This window comes from Petaurus breviceps, unplaced genomic scaffold (assembly GCF_028583685.1).
Source record: "Petaurus breviceps papuanus isolate PSGF00001 unplaced genomic scaffold, PetGlider_PUasm1.0 178, whole genome shotgun sequence".
NCBI lineage: Eukaryota > Metazoa > Chordata > Mammalia > Diprotodontia > Petauridae > Petaurus > Petaurus breviceps.
The window spans coordinates 34,886,730-34,899,980 of NW_027185777.1; the positions used below are offsets into that span (position 1 = coordinate 34,886,730).

Here is a 13,251-nt window from a genome sequence, read left to right on the forward strand (position 1 = left end):
GCCTCCCTACAGTGAATCTAGGAGCAGACGTGGACGAGAGTCATTCGGGAGAGATTGCAGTGTCCATTAGAAGGAATGGTCACACTGATGAGACTATGGGTCCACTTGAATATATAGTTCCCTCAAATGGGGGGGAGGGGAGGAAAGGAGAAGAAATTAGACTCATAAGTTTTAAGCGTGCAAGTTTAAAGGCCAGACTCATGGGTTGTTGTGGGGGGCTTTTTGGTATATATATATTTTTAATTTAACATTGAACTAGGGAAAATTAGTAGGGCTGGGCTGTGAATGTAATTTTCTTGTCATCTTTGAAGGAGACCGGGGATTGGTCTCTAGTTAGTACCAGCTGTGTCGGAGGGGAGGAGGGCTGAAGGTGCTCACTCCTCAGTCTACCTGCAAAGCTTCAGGCTGCTGGGGCCTCTGAGAGCTAGATGCAGTCTCGGGACCCACAGCTCCAGCACCCCGAGCGTAGGGAACGTTCCCTCCCCCAGACTCCTTCCCCCTCCCTCCCCCAACTCTGGCCCCCGAGGCATTCTACTCTTTCTCTAGATTGCTTCCCTCCTCCTTTTGCTCGCGCGCACCCCCTAGGGAGAACAAACCCCACTTGGGGGATGGATGCAGATGCATGCACACACACCAAATCACGCACACACACTCGCACCCACAATCACGCTGGGGCGCGCGCACACACATACACACTCACACACACACAATCACGTGAACGTGACAGCCACGCTCTCCCAGCGGCAGGAGGCGGCAGCGGCAGCAGCAGCAGAGGCAGCGGCAGAGGCAGAGGCAGCAGAAGCAGGAGCAGCCGTAGCAATAACAGCCGCCGCTGCAGCCCCAGGGAAGCGAGCGCGAGCCTGAGCCTGAGCCTGAGCCCGAGCCCGAGCCCGAGCCCGAGCCCGAGCCCGAGCTAGAGCCAGGCGGCGGCTGCAGCGAGAGGGAGCCGAGAGCTGACGCCAGGACAGCGCTGAGCCCGGCGGCGCCTTGGGCTGGGGGGGAGGGCCGGGGAGGGGGGCGGCTAGCCTTGGAAGTCACCTGAGGTTGTCACCTCCCCCTCCCCGTTTGCCACCTAGAAGACCTACGGACCGAGGGAAGCCGACATGGCGGGGCTTCACTGAAGGAAGCCGTAAGGGAGGAGAGGAGGGGGGAGAGAAGAAGAAAAAAAATCCCTGCATTTCCTCCTCCTCCTCCTCCTCCTGCTCCCACACACCATCCCTTCTGCTGTGACTCCTCGTCCTCCCCCGGCGTCCTCCTCCTACTCTATGCATTACTAAAACGGCGCAAGGACTGCATCAGGAGGAAAAAAAATCTCTTGCAAACAAAGAGAGAAAGAGGGAGCGAGCGAGGGTGGGGGGTGGAAATCTCCTAGGCGAGTATGGCGGACCGCAGCTTGGAAAGCATGTCTTTGCCCCTGGAGGTGAGAGCCCGTTTGGCCGAGCTGGAGCTAGAACTATCTGAAGGTAAATGCTATGAATGCAACGGCCTCCTCCCTCTCCTCATTCCTCTTCCTACTTCTCCGCCTTTTGCCTAGAAAAAAGAATGACATTTTCCCTTTTGCCTTCTTCCCCCCAGCCCCCTCCCGCTCACTCCGTGCGACTTGTTCAGTGCATCTTGGGGGGATAGGCAGTTGCTGGAAAGTGACATTTTCCAGAGTGTGTGTGTGTGTCGGGGGGATGAGGAGGTGGGGGGGTGGTGGTGGACGAAGGGGGTAGGGGTCTTTCCCCCTCTCCTTCCCCACCCCCACAGTTTCCAGTTGGGGGCTTAGTGCAGTTTCAGGGTCTCCTTTGGTCTGCTGAATTTTGCTTCTGCAGTTGTTTACTGTAGGTGTAAATGGATTGGGGAAATCTGTCAGAACGAGAAATGAGAGGCAAAGACACACACACAAAGATTCCAGATAACGTTTGGCTCTTAGGTGACTCTGACCGAGAATGTGCTGTCTTTCTGCTGGTTTCGGGGCATGGTGTCTCAGTCTTTTGAAAATATTTTGTGGTGGTGTGTATTTGCAATTCCTGATGGCGTAGAGCACCCACACACAGCCTCTCCCCTCGTCACCCCCTCCCGTTCTCTACCTTTTCAGTGGCTGTTCTTTCTTCTGACTAATTTCCACCTCTCCTTGCTGCCTCCTGCCACAGTGGTGGTGGAGGAAGGGAGGAGATCGAAGAAGAGGCTTTGGCCGCAGTTTTTGCTTCTCCAGCTTTGTACGTTTCATTACGGAAGATGGAAAAATCTTTGGGGCTGGGCTTGCAGGGACTTCTGTCCTGCCAAGGAAATACTATTTTAGTGAAATCCACGCTATCCCCCTGAAGTTAACGTCTCTGCATTCCTGGAAGCATGATGTGATCTGCACTATTATATTCCTTAAAAGATCATTTGATTAGAGAAATTATTTTATGCTGCTATTGGAGTTTTGGATCTGATGTTTTAGGATGTTTCTGGGCTTCCTGGTTCCGGGCAATAGTTGGGATAAAGTACTGCTGACTTTTTTTTTAATGTGAAAAATATGGCAAAACCTTAGAGCCTTTGCCCCCAAACCAAGCTTAAAATGTTACTTTCTGAGTGCCATACCTAGAATATCAGATTTGCTAAAAAATTTCTTAGGATGATTTTTAAAGCAATAGATTTCTTTGGCTGTGATAGTAGAAAGTGCTCAAATGACATGAGTATTAGATGGGTTTTGCAGTGCCTAGTTCACTTTCTCAAAAACAAATTATAAAAGTTTAGAAGAGTTAATATCAAAATATGCATTTTCTGAGTGATCAACTGCCCCACTTCTGGAAGGGCATATCTGAGGAGAAAAATAAAGACGCCTGTCCCAGCTTTATCTTTGAAATAGGAGTAGTTTGGGCTATTGAACTTTTTTTTTTTTTTGGTAACGGTTTTGTGAGGGCTTCCAGCCAGAAAATGAATTCCCTCATGCCAATTTTCATCAGTAGGGAGGAGCTGATGTTGACATTGTATTTTCCCCTTTTTTTTTAAAACACTTTCAGGATGAAGGATCGGATAAACTACAGAAGATTGTGTGTGTGTGTATGTTCAAACTTGCCCTTTCAGAGCTCCACTGACCATTTTCCTTTGCATATTTCAAATTTGATTTGCTGCAGTGTGTATTTAACCAGCCCCCTAAAAAGAAAGGAAGAATGCTTCCTAGGCTATGTGCTGAGTAGTCAATATTCTGATTATTTGGAGAAGCAATTGTGAATACTGCATGCTGTTATGCCGGACAGTCACTAGAATTTCTCAGAAGACTTTTTGTCCAGGAAATAAAGTCCACCATGCAGTTGCCAGAGATAAATTTAATGGTATGGTGGCTGAAGTGTGAAGTATACTCAGGCCATTGGCAAAACATTTTATAAAAACATCTGTACACCAACTCTTTTTTGTACAGTTAATTTTGTTCTCATATTGTTAAATTTGTTGTCATTCTATCTCTTCTCTACTTTTCTTTTTTAACCTCTCTTCACCCTAACCTTTGTTTCTTCTTATCCTTTGATTGACCATAATGTATGTCTATACATTAAGACAACAGAACCTATTTGTTATGTCTCAGTTTTTATCCTTAATTCAGACAATTATCTTTATCTTTCCCATTCCCCTCAAGTGAAGGCATTTGTGTCTGATCTGAAGCATCCACAGTCTACTTGCTGCCTACAGTTTCCTCCTTTTTTGTATTAACTAATTCAAAGATTATTAGTGAAGTACGGGAAATGCCTCTGTGATTTGTAGGTTATATGTACCAGAGACTAACTCCTTGGAAATAGTTGCTTTACATGTGCTTGGTTTTCAGGCATTCCTGCTGTTAGATGGAAAAGTCTCCAGCTCTCCCCCCCAGATCAACATCAGGGTCTTCTTACTCCCTATTCACAGTAACATTTTTTAGGGAATGGCAAAGTCAGATGAAGGAAACTAAACTGCTAAGCTAAACTTATCTGTTCTTATTTTTTAAAGGGCCCTTTATAGCATGGTTGTATAAAGGGGTGTGGATACATGCATGTATATAAATGTTTAAAGCCTTTTTCTTATTCTTACTGTATGAGCCCAGCAAAGACCTGGCTTAAAGTTTTGAGAAGAGTAATTTCAGAGGCTTTCTGCTTCTATGCTGTTCTCCTTAGCCACACCTACCACGTAGGAGAGGCAGTGCCCATCAGGTGTGTCATCTTTGAACGTGAAAGCTGACCATATTTATGTTGTCTTTATTGAGAGTTCTTTAAGGCCATCTGGAATTGCATGTGTTTTTCCCCCCAAACCTCATAGATCAGTTTGAATGGATTAAATGAGATGAACCAACTTGTTTTTCAAGAGAGCTTGGAGGTAATCAAAGAATCAAAGTGTCAGAACAAAAGTCTCAGTGTTGCTATATGAAGGTAGTACTTACAAAGCTTTCCACAGTATATTAGATTTCTGCTTCCCGAGTGTGTATTTAAATTCCATGGTGTCCAAGATTACATTATATTTTCACTTTTATCTTCAAACAGGATTCCTTGGGAGAGGAATTTTTAAAACTTTGTATATTTGGTTGAAGTGTCAAAACCTTGGAGGAACAGTTGTAGAATCATCAGGGCCTGGCAAGAGAAAATAGAGAAGAGGAATTACTTTTGAGCAGATGACATGAATATGCTTATTTTTAGAAGAATGCTTTAAAAGTTGTGGTAAAGTCTCAGCCCGTCTTTGTATTCTCTGTTTCTGGACTCCAGGATCTAGTTATAGTCTGGCTGTTATTGGTCTGCATTGTTCATATTGTGCTCTCGTGTACTCTAATGTAGTTTGCATTTATTGGGTCATTGTTTGGCGGGCTGTTGTAGATTAATTTCTTGGCTGGATAGCTCAGGTCATTCCCAGCCCCTCTTTCTTGCCTGTGTCTGTTACGACGTTGCTTCAGTACTTTCCTCTCACTGGGGAAAGCAAGGCCCTTCTCACACAGTAGAACAATGTTGTCAGCAAAATAAAGGGGCATTCTGTGGAGAGATGCGGCTGGCAGCCTCTCCTGTGGACACTAAAAGCATCACATCTGCATGTCTGGATGTATCCACTGGTTTGGGGCCAAGGATCTTGGTCTGTTAGTGTCCTTGGGACTGAATGGGAGACAGACTTATTAAACCATACCACTGAGAATACCAAGCTGAGTAGAATTATCTCAGTTTTCTGTGTCTATTTTCCAGGATTATTTCTTTCTTCCTTCCTAATATTTCTACTTTTGAAAGTGACATTTTTCTGTTTCAAAACTTGATTAATTGCTAGGATTTGGTTTAAGAAATACTCTTCCTCCCTCCCCCTTCTTTCCCTCCCAACAACATAACCCATAACTGCCCCCAAACACTTAGGAAAATAAATCCTTTCCTGTCACACCCCCAGTTTGCTGAAGCTCTTAGTTTTGGGTCAGAAACTGATAGAAGTGCATCTAATTGAAAATCCCTCTGCTAACTAATCTAGACTTTGTTTCTTTTAACTGGTTTTTTCCTACTTAATAATATCTTGTTTAACATGTAAGGCTGAATAACGTGTCTACATTAAAATTTGTGTTTTAGGAAGCAAAAGTTTGATCTATCTTAATTTAATTAATTAAATTTAGTTGAATTTAGCTTTTCTTTGATGTGGCATACTTGGTTGAAAGTATTACTGGACCTCTATAAAGTTCATGTTAATTTATAATAAAGAACTTTAAAAAAATGTTCAATTGATCCTTTAAAAAACACTGCTGTGATTTCTCAGTGACCAACTGCTCCCCCAGAACCCCTTCCCTTATGGGAAATAAGTGTAGTTAAGCAGAGCCAACAACACAGATCAGCTCTGATCATGTATGCCTCATTCTCCACCTGTTGGCCACCACTTTTCTGCCACAGGAGGGAAGCACACTTTGCATTCAGCCCTGTGAAGTAGCAAGTGTTTGCTGTTTTGGTGCATCCCGATATCTCCATGTTGTTTTCCTTTGCGTTATTGTAGTCATTGTGTGAATTAGTGTTATAAATCTGGATTCTGCTGGAGCATATCAAAATAGTTTGAGGTAATGTATGAAAAGCTTTTGGATTTTTGCAAAAGATTAATAAATCCTTTTTTATTGGAGGGGCAGAAAATGCTATAGAAATGGATGCTGTACAGCCAAGCAATGTTTATGGCCTGGCTCTAATGTGAATTATTAGAAATAAAGTAATTGCACTCATTGTCAGTAACCCAGGTGACAGCTGTTAGATTGCTTCCAGGATCAGCAGTGTTCCTAATAGACCTCCACTTTGCAGTTTTCCTAGGACAGTGTGAGAATTGCAGATGTCAGTTCCTCTCTTTGTTGGTCAAGGAACTAGGAAGGCCAATTCATTTATAACACCCATACTTTGTCACACAGGTGGCAGAGACTTTTTTTTTTAAGCACTCCTTATGTTATTATTAGGGCAGTAGTCAGAGGTGGAAACTCAGAGAGGGTTATTAGTGCTAGTTGCTGTCTCTTGCTGTACATTGAGAGACACCTTTTCCTTATTTAAACATCAGTACTATTTCATAACAATATACTTTGAATTACTTGTATAAATTATTCCTACTTATATTTTTTTTCTGGCAATCTCATTTACGTAGTTGTTATTGTTATTTTTAAAATTGGTTAAAGGGAATCATTTACTTTCTGGAAAATTTCTTTTGAAAAAAAAATCCCCAGAAGTATCTAATTAATGATTTGTTGTAAAATCTGGATTGACAGTTTATTTTCCATTTATTTTCTATAGGAGATGGTAGCTGTTAAAATGAAATAAACCCACTCCCAGTTGGGGAGACCTCAGTAATATTGTTACTGAGACTTGTTTACTTTGTGAGCTTTGTGAGGAAAAAAAAAGTCACATAACAATCTGTCAGGTGTTATGCACAAGGAGATGCAATACTTTTCTGCATGAATTTAAAATACAGTTACATCCAGTATTTTTAGGCAACTGTGATATGTAAAGGGCTTGAGATTGTGAGGAAATTTAATTAGTCCTACATAGTCAACTATGAAAATGGCTGAATTTTAATATTATTTCCTTTAGTGAATAATTGCAGATGTCAGATTTATCTAGGGGATTGAAAAAATTGAAGAAGACTAGATCACCAAAATTTCTCTGAGAACTGCTAACCAATATTATTTACTGTAACATATAATTGACTTGATTATAGATCTGATCGTTATGATATGTCTGTAACATCTCCATTTTTCTTTCTTATTTTTGCTACAAATTTTGGTTTTGTGCTGAAATCATAAGTTTCTGGGTAAGATAGTCTTCTGTCTTCCCAACCTCCTTTGCTTGATGCTCTTCCCTAATGACTTGATCCTCCCCCCACCCCCGCTTTTTTTTTTTTTTAAAGAATTGATTTTCCTAAGCAGTAATTTAAGCAAGGAAACATTTGTAGTAATACTGTCTTTTCCATGCCTTCCTACATCCCTCCATGTATGGAGGAAAAGTATTGAAAAATCTTGGGTTTAGTGTTACATAACCATTAGCTGACTTGGTAGTTCAAATCATAGCCATATTCAAATGCAAATCTTACACCTCTAATTCTGTTTATTCTATGTGGAGTTCAGGCACTCTTTAGAAATGTTAACTGTAGCTTTCATTGATTTGTTCTAACTTTGAACATTAGTCCTTATGCCTGAAACAAAGGGGCTCACTACCCTTGGTATGTGAGAAACGGTTATTTAGTCTTGCCTAATGTGAAAGTCAAATTTTGGGGTCCCTGATTAACACACTCTCTCTCCCTCCCTCCCTCCTCTCTCTCTCTCTCTCTCTCTCACACACACACACACACACACACACACACACACACACACACAATTTCCTATTGTGTTGACAGATTTGTTTGGGACTCCACATTCACTTTTCTTTGTCTGTGTACTTTTAAAATTCCATCTGTCATCATTTCCTCAAGTACTGTTCAAATATTATATCATCATCATCTTCTTCATCTTCTGTCTTCCTCCTCCTTTTCTTCTTCTCCTCCTCCTCCTTCTCTTTTTCATCATCTTCATTTTCATCTCAGTATCTCTGTCCTTGTCTCAGAATCTCTGTATTTCTCTGTGTGTCTCTTGATGTCTCTGTGTCTGATCCCTTTTGGCTTTGTGCCTGTCCTCTGTCCCTGGCTGGCTGGCTCTGCACAATACTGTCTTTTCCATGCCTTCCTACATCCCTCCATGTGCTCTGGCTTTCAATGTTGTGGGTTTTTTTTTGTCCTTTGCCTTTCCATTCCTGTGTTTCTCTGTCCCTCTTGTTCCTACAGTTCTCTGCCTACTTTCTGAATTATTCTCTTCTTAATTTGGCATCTTATTTTGTACTTGCCATAGGTGCACAGCTTGGGATCCTGAGCAGCAGAGCCTGAATTGGTCGCAGGCTTTGGACCATGGTGTTTAGCTCAGTGCCTTATTAGTGTTGGCTGCCTCTGCTCCTCAGTATTGCCCTCTTAGCACTTCCAGCCAAACAAGTTTCATCTTCTCTTGCTTTTGTTTGGCACTTTTTACCAAGGCAGTAGCTTAGTTGGGCAGCATCACTTTTTCCCCTTAATTTATGTTGGTACCTTTATAGAAGAGAAGATTCTATCTTTGAAGTAATGATAATGATAATAACTAGCATTTATGTGGCAATTACTATGTGCTAGACACTGTGCTAAGTGTTTCACAAATATTATTTCTTTTGATCTATCTCTGCTCTCTCTCCAGTCTTAACTCAGATAACACTTCCTCCATGAAATTCTGCCGAATTCTCTCCCCCCACCTATGAACTCTTTTTTTTTTTTTTTTAAAGCAATCAGGGTTAAGTAACTTGCCCAAGGTTACACGGGCAGTTATTTCTGGATGTGGTGCTGAGTGTCTGAGCCCAGGATTCGATCTCCAGGTCATCCCCGACACTGGAGCTGGTGCTCTTACTCGCTGTGCTACCTGGCCACCCCTAAGCAATTGGGGTTAAGTAACTTGCTCAAGATTACACGGCCAGGTGTTTCTGGGTGGGTGCCAACTGTCTGAGCCCAGGATTCGATCTTCAGGTCATCCTGACACTGGAGCCGGTGCTCTTACTCGCTGTGCTACCTGGCCCGCCCCCACCTATGAACTCTTACAACATTTTGTTTATGTCCCACATGGCTTGTATTATAATTTGTATAAGTCTCATCTTTCCTCCTTGATCACAAGTGTCTTAAGGGCACGGATGAGTCTGTGCCATCTTTGAATAATCATCCTTATATATAAGAAGTACTTCCAAGTGATCTCTAAATGAGTGAATGGATAAGAAGTACAATGGACTTCTCTAGCTCTTCTGTAAGACAGTTAGACAGATGCATATTATACCACAGAGGAACAAAAACATTCCTCCCCCAAATAGTAATTAGATGAGTTCATTCTTTCAACACATTTATTTCATTGGGCTAGTTACCAGGGGTCCACAAAGAAGAGCAACCCATGCTCCCTGCCCTGAGGGACCTCCATCTATTGGGGGAGAGAAGATGTACATTGGAAGGGTTATGACGATTCAAACCTCCATGGAATACCTTCACTCTGGATCTTCTCAAAGCCAGTCATGTTGGTGAGATGAACCTTCACGCAACTTAAATCCTCTTCTCACTATTTATCACCATCTGCCACAGTACTTTTAAAGACTAATATTACATGTGCATTTGTGTCTTTTAGTATTTATTCTGTGAATGGTTTGGAATTGGGAAAGAAATCTTACAGGGTCCATTTAGCCCATATAGATTGTGTTGTGTGTGTATGTGTGTGTGTTTATGTGTCTCCCTTTTAATAGAAAATGACAGAGTGGATGGACAGTGCTGAATTTGGAGTCAAGGAGACTGGAATTAGAATTACCAAGTGTGTAACTCTGATCAAGTCTGGCCACTCTCTCTACCATGCCATCTTACTGCCTAAAAACACACAATCTAACTGTGTAGATGAAACCTACACTTTTGTCTGCTCAGTTAAATACTGTGTTGTTGGGCAGTGAGACTGCTTAGTGCATTAAGTTGCTGGATTTTGAATCTGGCTTCTGGCATTTACTAGCTTTGTGATTCTGGGGGAATTACTCCTCTCAGCCTCAGTTCCTTCAAATGTAAAATAAAGATGGTGATAGTACCTACTATAAAGGGCTGTTTTTGATGGTTAGATGAAAAATAAATTACATTGCTAACCTTAAAACAACCTTAAAGTGATGAGGATGTTTTATTTTTCAGTTGTTTCAGTCATGTCTGCCTCTTTTTTGGGGGGTTTTCTTGTCAGATATACTGTAATGATTTGCCATTTCCTTCTCCAGCTCACTTTACAGTTGAGGAAGCTGAGGCAAATAGGGTTTAGTGACTTACCGAGGGTCACACAACCAGGAAGTGTCTGAGGCCAGATTTGAACATAGCTCTTCCTGACTCCAGGCCTAGAGTAATTCTACTTTACTACCCAGCTTCCCAGTGATGATGATGATGATGACAACAACAACGACTTCTTCATTGTCTCCCAGAGTCCTTGTGCACACAGTCTGGCTCAGTCAGTATTTGCTGTTAATGGTGATGAAGATAGATCTGGCTACTACTGCAGGGTATATTCAGTTCTCTGAAGGGCTGGGATCTTTAAGAATAGTATAGAATAAGACTGAGATATGAGAGTGCCAATTGATATTTTTCTGGGCATAGCAATTTGAAAGATGCCATCCTCTTTTTTTTTTTTTTGCCTTTTGGAGGGCAATTGGGGTTAAGTAACTTGCCCAAGGTTACATGGCTAGTTTTTTTGCGTGGGTGTTAAGTGTCTGAGGCCGGAATTGAACTCGGGTCCTCCTGACTCTGGGACCAGCACTTTTACTCACTGTGCCACCTAGCCATCCCCAAGATGCCATCCTCTTACAGGTGATGATTTGCCTCCTTTACCTTTGGACATCTGGAAGTGCAAACAGGGTTACTGTATGTGTTCTCCATGAATTATAAAGAAAAGGAATTCTTTATGGATTTTATATAAAAGAAAGCCCCTCAAGATTGTGAGTTCTGGGTAATTTTGTGATTGATAATGGATTGAATAGACTTTTTCTCTTCTAGAATGCCAGTTTTAAGAAACCCACTGCTTATCAGATTAGAAAACTCTTTCTGTAGCATAATTAAAAGGTGCAGTGGTCTCTCCCCTTAGCCTTGTGAATGCACTGAAACCGTTGACATTGGCACTTAGCAGGGCAGCCCTACAAGGATCTCAACACAGGTAGATGTTTTATTCTTGTGACTGACTTGACTCATCAGTTCACTCATGTAGTTACTTTGATCTTTTTCTTTTAGGAATAGGGTTAGAGTTTGAATTTACCTAATTAATTAGTGGGTTTAGCATAGTTTTAAACTTTGTCTTAGTTGAAAGCATTGTATATGGAACAGTAGTATTCAGCCTTGTCAATGTCTTTTGTCCAAGTTCAAGATTTTCACTTTTTTCCCCTAAAAACTCTGTATGTCCCTTATTTTGTGTATTAGATATTGAAAAAAATCGAATTAAAGTTAACTTTTTTTGGGAGAAGAATTTTGTGATACTCTTGGTATAATTAGTGTAGTGAACCAGTGTTGAGATGAGACAATTATTTGTTTTCCATTTCATTACAAAAGTGTATGTTGTTGAAGAAATCTTAGCTTTCTCCCTCTAGGCTTCCATTTATTTGAAGAGAGAGCCATTTCATAGACAGGACAAGTCTTAGGTTTGGAAGGAATCCCAGAGATCTGTCCATATCTGAACAGAAACCTCCTCCATTCTATTTTTGACAGGTGGTTTTCCCGTCTCCCTCCTGACTGGGGGAAACTCAGTACTTTTCAAAGCAGTTCATTTTACTTTTGGTCAGCTCTAATTCTTAGGAAGTGTGTATGTGTGTGTGTGGGGGGGGTCAACTGAAATTTCTTCCTTTTCAACTTTCACCAATTACTTCTACTTCTGCTCTCTGGGGCCAAGTGGCATAAGTCTATCCTTTCATATGACAGTCTTTCAAGTACATGAAGATAGCTATTATGATGTCTCTAAGTTGCCTTTTCTCCAGGCTAAACATCCCCAGTTTCTTCAAATGGTCATGGTGCCAAAGCCTCTTGTCGGGCTTGCCCTCCTCTGGCTGTGCTCCAGTTTATCAGTGTCCTCCCTAAAATCTGGGATCCAGAAGTGAACGTGGTATTCCAGATGTGGTCTGACTGTGGCAGAGTACGGAGGGATCATGACCTTCCTTGTTCTTCGTGCCAAGCTTCTATGAATGCAACCCAAGAGTGAACTCCTTTGGTTGCCACGTCATTCTGCTGACTTATATTTGAATGTATGGAGAGCTCTGGTTGCAGTTCAGGGTAGTTTTCCAAGGTTAGGTAAGCTGTCTGTGTACCTGTGAAGTGCCAAGATTCATTCAGGGAGAGGATGGGCTCAATGCTTTAGATGCCCCTCCCCCACCTGCTTGGGCTTGTTTATGTTGTCCCATTGCTGGCTGCTGTCAGATTTCTTCATATGGTCAGTATTTCAGGGAAAGCTTGCAAATCTCTTTCACTTCCTACTTTCACATCTGGTCTTCCTGCTTAAACTCAGAAGCTTTGAGGACTGCCTTTCTACAGTGATGAAAAGTATGGGGAACTATCCCTCCCTCAGATAGTAATACTGCAGTTCAAGTCATTTCCACAAAGCTTTCGCTAGGTACCAGACAGTACACTTTGCAGTCCCAGGAGGTGAAAGAGACTGGAGTCTATTTGGGGAAAATGATATTTTCTTAAGTTAGTCCCAGACGAAAAATAGTAACTTGCGGTGTGTTGCAGTTTGTGGTAAGATTTTGGATGCAGCTCTTATTAGCAAGATGGCATATAGGAGACAGTACATTTTATCTTATCAGTAGACAGTGGTTAACATCTGGGGGCAGCTAGGTAGTGCGGTCAATAGAGCCCTGAGCACTGAGTCAGGAAGATCTGAATTCAAAGGTGAATTCAGACACTTACTAGCTGTGTGATGCTGGACAAGTCACTTAACCTCTGTATGCCCCAGTTTCTTCAGCTGTAGAATAGGAATGATAAGAGCCATCTACTTGGCAGTATTGTTGTGAGTATCAAATAAGATGACATTTATAAAGTGCTTATTGTATGTAGTGCCCGGCACGTTACTCGTAGGCGCTGCATAAATGCTTATGACCTTCCCGTTCCTCACTTATTTTAACTACACATATGCTAACAGCTCTTAAGTATTCTTTTTACATTTCTTGTTTAGAGTTGTTTTTAGGCCATAATTTTGTACAAAGAATAGTGCTGGACATTTTAGTTTACCAAATGTTTTAAGATTAGACA

At 41.9% G+C, this 13,251-nt stretch overlaps 1 protein-coding gene across 3 annotated transcripts in view; it reads left to right on the top strand.

Annotated features, from left to right (window-relative positions):
- Positions 1 to 598: 598 nt before the first annotated feature.
- Positions 599 to 13,251, top strand: part of DIP2C (disco interacting protein 2 homolog C) — a 586,558-nt gene continuing 573,905 nt past the window's right edge. For all 3 annotated transcript variants that reach the window (XM_069086554.1, XM_069086552.1, XM_069086553.1), the window contains exon 1: positions 599 to 1,463. In XM_069086554.1, the coding sequence (XP_068942655.1) occupies positions 1,379 to 1,463 (85 nt within the window). In that variant the 5' untranslated portion in view covers positions 599 to 1,378. The remainder of the gene's footprint in view (positions 1,464 to 13,251) is intronic.